The following is a 10567-nucleotide window of genomic DNA, read 5'->3' on the forward strand; positions in this document are numbered from 1 at the left end:
GCCGCCCGGGCCGCACCAGGCGTTTTGTGAGCGCCGCCCGATTACAACCAATTATCGGCCCTAAACGCGGGGCGCGGTGGCGGCGGGAGGCGCGGCGGACCGCAGAGGGACGCGTGGCGTGCGTCTGCGCCCGGGGAGTAACGCGCGTCGCGGTATAATCAAGACCATCAAGAAGGCAATCCCCGCCCCTCATGCCGCGACAATTCAAATTTCTAATTCGTGCGACGACAAGGGGGCACGTTTTCGGCGTGCTAGGGGACGGCCCTGATACACAGTACAAAGCACGCAAGGGATTGTGCGAGCGCCTTGTTGATAAGATGACACCAGACCAGCGGCTATTTGAAATGATTTTGAGAAATAAGTTTCCAGACGACACCACGATCAAGTACGTCAGGCAGGTGGTCACCTCGACGGGAGGACCGGTGCACGTCCTGGTAGTGGTCGGCTGCGGCCCTGGCCGCCGCGCGGGCCCACTCGCACTCCTCGTCGTGCAGCCCGTCGTCGTGGTGGAGGGCGGCGGGCGGCGGCGCGAACGAGAGGCTCCTGCCCTGGCGGGCGGCCTGGGGCGGCGGGCCGTGGTCCAGCAGCAGCATCCTGGTGGAGCCCGCCGCCGACAGCCCCGAGACGTTCGACAGCCCCGAGACGTTGGAGAGCCCTGAGGCCGGCGTCGCCAGCCCGTCCAGCCCGGCGCCGTGGCCGTGGCCGGGGTGCGGCGCGGCGGGGCCGGGAGGCGGCCCGCGGCGAGCCTCGGACGACGCGGACGACCCCATGGCTGGCGCCTGCTCGCGCACTAGCCGGCCGCGGACGCGTTCGCACTGTGCCGTGCACGCCGACGCCTGGCCCCGCGACGCTCCGCTCCTCGCGACCAGCCACGTGACACGCCCCGTATGGACTGACGAGCCGGACGGCCGGACCAAGCCGGCGGGTCGGGTCGTCTATCTCGCTCGCGGTGCAGCACGTCCGCGCCCGCCGGCCCTGCCCGGCCCTGCCCTGCTACACCAGTGCCCTACACTGCGCGAACATGGCGGGGTTTCACATCCCGGCATGGGAGTGATCGGGAGGGGGCCTCCTCGCCACTCGACCGGCCGCGGAGCCGGCGTCACCAAACACGACCCGCTGCCCATTCGATCACGCGCGGATGCTGGATTCAGCGGATTAGGACGTTTCATTTCTCCGTGTAATCATCATCGTCGTCGCGGGCGCTGCCGTATGGGAGCGAGTGGTCATTCCTGGTTCCTGAAAGTGAAAGCCGCCAGCCCCGCCCCGGCCGCCACCTTCAGCACGGCCGTCATCGGCGGGAGCTGGACGTGTTTGAAGCCGCGCGCTCGTAAAGCCCGGCGTGCAAGGCCGTTTCGTTTTCCACTGTCCGAGACTGGACGACACGTCCCCTCGCTTCCCGCACCCCACCCGGGCGAAATGGGCCGGTGGTGGTGTGCCTTGTTTTATCGGGTGCGTTGAATAACACCTCCCCGGGGATTGGTCCGGGCCGGTCGCGACCGCGGCCAATCGGAATCGACGTCGCGCCCGTCACCCGGCCAATCGGGAGACGATGTGAAAAGGCGTGGCGGGCACCCTGACCAGCGCGCTGCAGCCCCTGCTGGCTGTAAAGAAAAATTTAACTGCCCTCCCGGAAGCGCGCCCTTTCTCCGTTTTACTCGGCGCAAATGCGCGAACCAGTCGAGAATACTATTTTCATTTCGCCCCTCAGAATGTTGTTGGTCCGTATCTCGGTGGGGCCGCCTCACCGCGCGGAACTTCATCACCGAACCGAACACAAGCACACTCGGCCCTCATTTCGGGCCATATAACCGATAGGCGTCGCTTTTCGTACTTTCACCAGGACCGGGTGTAGCAGGTCCCGAAGCCCCCGAACCTGGTGGGCCTCACCCCGGGGGCACGGCGGCAGTGGCAGGATGGGATAGGATAGAGAAGCAGCCCCGCGGAGAGTGGCAGCGAATTAAAAACCACTTAAGGTTTGGGCGCGCGAGTGAGTGCGCCCGGAGGGGAGGTCCTCGGCACGTTAGAGGCCAACGCCCGTGGGACTGACCCCATCTCCTCCATGGTGCCATACAGCCACCATGCATCCTCTGCTTTGAGCTTGTGGTAAGGTGCACTGGACCTTGTTGATTATTATCATTGCGCAATGCGTTCGACAAAGTCGATGATGGTGTACAAAAAAAAAAATGAAATAAATTAAGATGTTTGAAAAAAATAATCACTTGACTTGCGCTGGGCCGCCGAGCGTGACGGCGATGAGGCCACGTAACAAAGTCGTAGCGAGCAGCAGATAACTCGCGCGTTGCGGAGCGTGGCGGGGCGCTGGCGGGGCAGTACTGGCGCCCATCCCCACCACGCACGCCCCGCGCACGCCCTTCCACCACGTGGCCATCTCATTAAGGAAGAGGAGAAAGTGATAAGGTAACAAAACGATTCCGTTTCCCACGCGGTCCCCCCCATAACCCGCGCGGCCCACGTGAGACAGACGACGGGCAGTTCGTCGAGAGACATACTCGTAGCACTCGGTGATGCACCAGGTGATTCAGAGAAGAGGCAGGTGCGAGTGGGTTTGCCTACTCGCTCTGCCCGCAAGGCGCCATGACCCGTTAGGTAGGCAAACCCTTCCCACACGTGCGTCCTCTCTGCATCAGCCGGTATGTGTGAGCGCGGTCGCCTAACTGATGATCGCCTCGCCTCTCATCACCTTCTACTGAGCGGGGGTACAAACAATGCAAAAAGTTGTTAAGGGGGCCCCGGTGCGCGCGATCAGAGGAAATCACGCAGTTATCGAGAGAGTATGACGGATGACGGATGGATAGGAAAGAGAAGGGGGCAAGGGGAGCTAGCTTGGCCGACAGACGTAGAAAGCACCCATAGTGCAGCGGCGGGTCCTGTCCGTCCCGGCCAGGCAGCCGGCTCTGGAGTTACTCGCCTCCAGCAGCAGCAGCAGCAGCAACTATACAAAGTTGTTCTGAAACAAGATTAAAGTCCCTGCCGTCTACGAGGTGCGGTGTGAGGCGGGAGGAGGGGGAGGCTGAGGTAATGAAGTCTCTCTGCCGGGCGTGCCCGCCCCGCCCCGCGCCCTGCGCCTCCTTGCCTCCCTCCCACCGCCCGACCCACCACGCGGCTGTTTAGTGTTTATAAGTCGACCTGCCGCAATAATATAGCAACTTGACTCCGGTATGAGTTACCTCACCCTAGGACGCTCCCCCCCCCCCACCTCTCTCCTCACGATGTCAATAGTAATAATAATTGAAATGCAGCGATTCCTCTCCGATACGCGCCAATTTCCGCGAGCGCAACGCCATTGTGATGCCATTTCGTGGGAGTCACCCTCGGAGTCACCACCACCGCGGCGGCGCCGGCCGGAGCTGTTGCCCGCTTCGCCCGCTTTTGCCTTCATTGCCGCGGGCGGGATCCGTTCTGCGCCGGGATCATGCCCCGCGGAGCTGCCGTGCGGCGACCTCGCCTCGGCTGTGGCGGAGGGATCAGGCCCGGGCTATAGCTAGCGGAAATAAAAGCGTTAAAGCCTCTTGCTAAGGCCCCCGGCGAGCCGCCGCGCCCCGCCACGCCCCGCCACGCCCCGCCACGCCCCGCCACGCCCCGCCACGCCCCGCCACGCCCCGCCACGCCCCGCCGCGGCGTGTCCCCGTCTCCTGTTCGCGGGACATAAAAGGCGGCAAGATCATTTCGGCGACGACGACTCATTTTCCCTTCGCCTGCGTGGAACGGACGCGTTTTCCAAGTCCGAGTTCTGGGTTCGGCGGCAGTCGGGCTCCACCTCCTCTGCACTGCTCTAGAGGCCGCCGACGCCGCCCCGCCCATCTGCATGCTGCATGTTCTGTGCTGCCGTTGCGTCATCGTCTGCGCGCCCGTAATCCACGCAATTGTGATTACTGATGCAGTGAGATGAGATGGCGGGATCGGCACCAGGCTGCCTCACGGTGGAGCCACGGCGGCACGGCGGCGTGGCAGTGCGAACGGCGGGTTCCCACGCGGGGCGATACCGAAAGGGTCAGCAGGGGGCGACCGGCGCAGAGGTGAGCTTATTCGTGTTGGAGGAGGAGGGGGCGCTACCGGTGTAAACTACTGCCAGACTTTCCCTGCATTATTGAATGGGACTCACTCCGCTGCTCTAGCCTCCCGTCCGCGGGGCTGCAGGAGCTAGCCGGCCCACTATACCCGCGCCCGAGGCCCGGCCTGTGCCCAGCTAATGAAGACGCGGCAGCAAGACGGGTTTTCGGCCGTTCGAAGAACGGGGTGAAGCCAACGAGGCGGTCCACGAGCCCCCGACCCGCCGCCGCCGCCAGCAGGACGCCCGTTTAGAAGATAGGCCAGTCGAAATACGAGACGACAAAAAAAAAAAAGAAACGATCGACAACAGAACAAAAACTAACAACAATATATGGGAGGAAAAAAATACAGGCAGTCGGATAAAGACATCCTAGTCGCGTGGGTCAAATCACATGACGTATGGGGCGCGCGCCCGGAACCAGTCGGAGTCAATGAATGCGATGTGTCGCCGAGGCTTTTCAACGCTTCATCAATAAGGCTCTTGTCTTGTTCTTTGTCGGATAAAAGAAGCAGTCCCGTCAAAATACCTCACAGATTTATTTTCTTTCACTGCGCACCCGTTGGAAGAAAAGAGCGTATAAAAAATATCAACAACCCACAGAGGTGTTTCGGCAAGGCGAATGATTTAACACGTTCAGTGTGCGGCTCGCTTTCGGTGCCTGTGATTTAACATGGGGGAGCGTGACCACATGGTGGTCACGCCACATGGTGGTCACGCCACACTGAACGTGCTAATCGACAGCTGTTGGTCAGCGGCCGCACTCATTATTTGCTCTGCCCGCGAACGCACGCGGCATTATATGGGAACGATTTCTCCTAAATTCCAGCGAGGACAATTTTACTGACAGCTCTCATGTCGGCGGCCGCGGGGAGATACTTTAGTGCGTCACAGGCGCGCTCGCGGGCGCACGCCAGCGCACGCCAGCGCACGCACTCACACATGCGCGCGTCACGCACGCGAGGGCCACGCGGGCCACGCCCTCCACCTCTCCACACAACACACACACGTCGTCAGCAGTTGTTGGGTAAGACCCCCTCGCTTGCTACCCTCGCTGCTGTCGCGAGACGGAATGGACCTCCACCTTTTCAGGAAGCGATACGAAGCCGCGCCTCTGCCTCGTCCTCGGCCACACAAATACACACACACACGGGGGCGCGCGCGCGAGTTCATGCGCCCTTAAACAAACTGGACTCCTCCCTGCCGCTGGTTCACATTTCCGGTCTGTGAAAGTTGGCCGGGGCCGCGCCGCTCCACACAACACTACTACTTGGGCTGGACGCAGCGATGCGCGCCGATATGAGCACACACGGGCGGCGGTAAGAGTCCAGTCCACGATCAGTGGGCCCGTCCGAACACTGACGCGCTGACAGCAGACACACAAACACAGCTGCCACACGAGAACACACGTCACTTTCTTGAGGTTGTAGGGGAAGGGCGGGGCTGCTCGTCGGAGGTCGAAAGACGGTCGAAGGGCGGACCATCAGGATGCTGTTGAGAGTAGTCCGTTGTGCGGTCCCCGCATTCGACGGTCTGCGATGAGACCCTCCGATTCGAAGATTCACTACACCCTCCGATTCGCAGATTCACTACTACCTACCCAGCCTGCCGAAGTGGTGGGCGTCGGCGGCGTCGGCGTCGCCGGGGCCCGGGGCCCCGTGTGGCGGCCCGTGGCCGTTGCCGTGCACATGGCCGTGGCCGTGGCCGTGGACGTGGGCCAGGTCGTCGTCGTGGTGGGACCCCCCGCGGGGAAGGCCATAGCCCCCGCGAGAGTCCCGCATGGACGGTAAGGCGCGCGGTCTGCACGGCGCTAGCTCGGCCGCTACGCGCGCGGCGCACCGACTGGCCGCTCCCCGCCGCGTGCGCGCGCCGCGGCGGTCCTGGCCCGGGCCTTCCCTCCTCCTTACCCCCTCCCCCCCCCCTCACTTCGCCCCGGGGGCCTGGACCCCCAGACGGGCGCCCTTCTGCTGACCATCAGGCCCTGGGCGGGAGGCGGGGGGAGGCAGGCGAGGCTCCTCCTCACAAGGGAACTTAGGCAAGTGTAAATTCCCGATCGTGCCCAAACTCGGTATATTTGCTTCTTATCTATGTAGGTGACGAATGCCGACCAAATTTTTTCCTGAGAGTCATGTGCCGAAACTCCCTATAAAAGCCGTATAATAGCGTATAATTTCAAAAATACAAATTTCTACTTTTGTACAAATATTAAGTGATATTCTGACTCAAAATGAGCGGTTTTGGGGGGGTAGTTCCTCTGCAACTTTTCGATTTGAGACCTCCTTCCGTCCTTTTTGGCCCAAATTCAATATTTTTTCCATTATTGCCTCCCCTAAAGTACCCTAGAAATTGACTCTCAGGAAAAAGTACTACCGTCAGTCGTCATCAATATAGATAAGAAACAAATATACCGAGTTTGGGCAAGATCGGGAATTTACACTTGCCTAAGCCCCCTTGTCAGTAGCTGAGCCGGGCCCGCGGGCACTGCTGCTGCTGCGCCCGCTGGTTTCTAAATCCACGCCTCCGTGAAATGTATTCGGCTTGGCCCCAGTCCTGGACTTGGGTCGCGGCCGGCGCACGACGCCGATGTGCACATTGATGGGGGGCGCGCCGCGTGAGCGTGGATCGAGCTGCGCAGCGCGGTCACCACCAATAGGCCGCCGCGGACATCGGCGATGAGGGGCGCGCGCCGCTGGCCTCCGCGCCGCACTTGTTGTTGTTATGCACGGCGGGCTTTCTCTGTCGGCGGCGGTGCGTGGTGCTCAGCGCGGCCCATTATCGCACACAGTTTCCGGGGTCCCTCCGCGGTCCCGTCCGGTCCGGGGGGTCCGTCCCGCTCCGGGAGGCTGGCTCCCGCCGGGAGCAAGTAGGCGAACTCATCAGGCTTATTAGTTAACGCCCCGGCCGCGCCGGACACGCCCCTCCGGAGCAGCGCCTCCTCTGCCTCCGCTGACCTCACGCCGCCGCCCGGGAGGAGGAGCGTTATCGCACTTGTCACGCAGGCCGTCGGAGAGAAAACACAATAAAGGCGCTCCTGCAGTGTTGTTGTTGCGGGTCTCGACTCGACCACTCATATGGCAAACGTCAGACGGAAGACACACGGCCTGACGGACAGCAGCGGCTGCAGCAGCAGCAAGCAATGTCAAGGGCCACACTTCATCTCCGCAGTAAAGGCCCTCTGCAGGCTGGCACAGTGAGCGAGTGAGCAGAAACCAATTCCGCTTGCTGCAGACCGGTCGAGTGCCCCTCCCGCCCCGCCCGCCCTGCCCTGCCCCTGGCCGTCCTCCTGCGCTCCTCCCTGCCCCCCGAGCCTCCCGTTGAGGAGCGCCGCCTGGCCAGGCGTGGCGTGGCGCGGCGCGGCACGGCGCTCGGCGTCAAGCTCTCGCGGTGGACGAGAATTAATGAGGCGTCCGACTCCACTGGATAGACAAGTTGGAAACACCAGCCGTAAAGATACCCTTTTAACCACTCAGCAGCGGCCCGGGCCGGGGAAGGGCGACAAGGGGAGGCGGCGGCGGGTCTTCGCGTTCGGCAGCAGCAGGTGCGCGGTCGCGAAGGACAAAACACCTCGACGCTCCACCCCTAATCCCGAAGGACTGCTGACAAACGTCCGGACTGTGACAGCCCCGAAATCAGGGAAGTGGTGTTCGACACGAGTGCCGCGTGCTGCTAGAGTGCCGGACGGCGGCGGCACTACAAAGAATCATCAAGACAGTATGTCCGGGTTTTTTCGCCGATTTCTTCGGCAAACTACGGGAGCTCGGCGCCTGCGAGGCTCAACGTAGGCCACTCCGCAATGCAGGCATGCACTGAAGGAACTGTGTTGCCTACCTATCAGGCGCTACGAGCCGCCACGAGAGCTCGCTCAACAGGCTGAACTTGAAATTGAAATAATTTTTATTTTAGACTACAAAAAAAGGGCTAAAAAGCACCACTGCAGTAAGCAGTCTGCTCTCTCAATAACAGATTTTTTAGATTTATACTTGGTGGGTTCGTGGAACGGCGCATGACGGACGTACTTTCTGGACGATCCCCTACGTCGTCGCGGCGTTGAATCGCCAGCGTAGCCGCCGCCGTGCGGGACGCGGAGCCCGGCCAATAACAGTAACAGTCAGTAACATTCTATCCTGCCGTGTTTGAAGAGTCGTCCTCAATCGACTGCGCGTCGCGCGTCTATAGTTCATTTTGGCCAACGTTTTTTTTCCTACGGCTAGCCAATTCCATAAAACAGAAACGAGTTTCGCGGGATGCGAAAAAAATAAATATATAACGCGCTTGACCGTCGGGATATCTTTTGAATCCGCGCGATAATTATGCAAAGCCACCGGACGACGAGCGGGCAAACACCTCCCGGGCAACCAACTCATCATTTCCTCTCATTCCCCGTTTTTTTCTCTCTCCTGTTTTTTCTCTCACCCTCCCGAATACTACACTCGCACCGCGGGCACGCGCCGGGGCGCGGCGCGGCCGGGTCGCACGCCCGAGCTGTCGAGACAGGTTCCATTTCCCCGATCCCATCGGATCCGATCGGGCCGCCGCCGGGCCGAGCCGAGATCGCCGCGCCGCCGCTGACGGGATGGGCGCGCCTTTCCCCGGCGCGGCGGCGGCGGCGTACTGCATGTGTAGCACGAGCCCCGGGCTGTAGTGGCGTGGTGGTAGTAGTAGTCTCGTGGACGAACTGGGGGGAAATGGAGCAGACCGACGCTCGATATAAACGGACGGGGAGAAAGACCGGGCCAGTATCGTGTAGTTTGTACCAAGGGGCTGGAAGAAAAGAAAAGTCTTCTTCCTCTTAAAACCGCCCGGAAACTGAGAACCAGTATCAATTGTCGTATTTCTCACTAGGGTGGCCCTGATAGCACTTTAACGATGACCCAGAACCCGCATTAAGTCCCAAGCAAGTAGGCAAACCGCACGCACGCGTGTAACGCAACGCAGTAGAACCACATTATCGCTGTAGTTTCAGATACCTGGTCATAATCGAACCGAACATGACTAGAACAGTACTTTCTTATACGATAAATGAGTGGTCGCGTTGCTTCACTTTTGCTGCGACAACAGCGAGTTCGGTCGCCCTGGAGTCCTAACGTTTTGAGATACGTATGCAAAAGAACGAGCGAGAAATGTAAGCAGAAAAAGGTGAGAAAAGAGAGAGATGGGACGAGAGGTACAGAGTGGAGAGAGCAAGGATCGTGTGAGTGAGGACGTGGGCGGACTGCACATTCGCTACTCGTTGCCCCAACGACCGGGAGCACAAGTCTCAAGACGAGTCTACGGCACTGCAGTAATTACTAAACTCGCGCCATTTGGCTCGCGGTCTGCTGATGACGGAGCGAAAAATTTGTAACAGCTCCTCCCCCCCCCCCCTCCCTCCGATCTCGGAGCCCCCCCTCTCTCTCTCTACCGACAGCAGCAAGTTCTGCGTACTGCCTCACACACTCACAAACTGCAGGAGCAGTGGTCAGCCGACGCAGCGCTGATGTCCAACGCGTCAGAGAAAGTCCCACAAGGGCAATCAATCCAAAACGACCCTATAACTGCCAGTAAAGGCCGGGTCTGGCGGGGCCGGGCGGGGCGTGGTGGGGACGTGCTGGGGCGTGGTGGGGCGTGGCGGGACGTGGTGGGCCCCGCTGCTGCAGCGCGGTGGTTTTGGGGGACCGACCGGGGCGGCATTTTCATGGTTCTCACGTCAGAGCGTAGAGAGGTAGGAGAGCGCCTCTCACTTCGGCCTGTTTCCATCCGGCCCAAGACGGCGTCGCATAGGGCGGACCGAACTCTGGAGCAAACTAACTCTACACGACGCAGTAGGGCGTCGCGGAGGAGGGCGGGGCGGTCGGGGCAGTTGGCTCGCCTGCAGGGGGTTCCGCCCACATTCCGCCTGCAGTACGTCGTGTTGGCCACTTTGCATTGGCGGCCCTGCCAGGCCACACGGACGCCGGCCGTCACCGCGCAGCTCGCGGGGGCACTTCACTCCGTTACTCCGGATGGGAAAGTTAACTTTTTTCTGAACTTGGTGTCTTTGTATGAATAAAACATGTCAGCAGAAACAAATAACAAGTTGGAGGCAAACGAGTGAAATAGGCTCGTCAAAGGTAGGAGTCCGGGACGGGCTGGACAGAGGCGGGGCGCGCCGGGGGGGCCGGGCCGGGCCGGGCCGGGCCGACAGCGACAGGTGGCAGCCCCGTGTGGGGCTGAGGCCGGCTGAGGCCCGAAGCTCATCGGCGCCACGCACAGGCACCGGGGCAGTAAACCGTGATTGTAGGGCGAGTGGCCAGATGGCACCCGTGCGGGCCATGGTCTGGCCAGGGCCAGTGGGGCCGACAGGCGGGCCGCGGCCGACAAGGTATGCAAAGGGGACTCGCATCGGGACGGGCCGCGGGCTCGGGCTCACCTTCCTGGTAGTCCTCGAGGACGACGACGCCGACGCCGTGGTGCGAGAGGCGGCGGCCTTGCCCGGCCGACGGCTCGGCCGACAGCTCTGCCGGGGGCGGGGGGCGGCGG

The 10567-nt window shown here is 61.5% G+C and overlaps 1 protein-coding gene across 4 annotated transcripts in view; it reads right to left on the bottom strand.

The window, feature by feature from the left end:
* Positions 1 to 10567, bottom strand: part of LOC113203771 (proton channel OtopLc-like) — a 39451-nt gene that overhangs the window by 7252 nt on the left and 21632 nt on the right. Inside the window, exon 1 of one of the 4 annotated variants that reach the window (XM_026418623.2) lies at positions 5670 to 5915. The exons of the other annotated variants lie outside the window; for them this stretch is intronic. Coding sequence (XP_026274408.1) covers positions 5670 to 5850 — 181 coding nt within the window. The 5' untranslated portion in view covers positions 5851 to 5915. Of the gene's footprint in view, positions 1 to 5669; positions 5916 to 10567 lie in introns of those variants that run through there. 4 annotated transcript variants of the gene reach the window in all.

This window comes from Frankliniella occidentalis, unplaced genomic scaffold (assembly GCF_000697945.3).
Source record: "Frankliniella occidentalis isolate FOCC.00 unplaced genomic scaffold, Focc_3.1 Scaffold184, whole genome shotgun sequence".
NCBI classification, from domain to species: domain Eukaryota; kingdom Metazoa; phylum Arthropoda; class Insecta; order Thysanoptera; family Thripidae; genus Frankliniella; species Frankliniella occidentalis.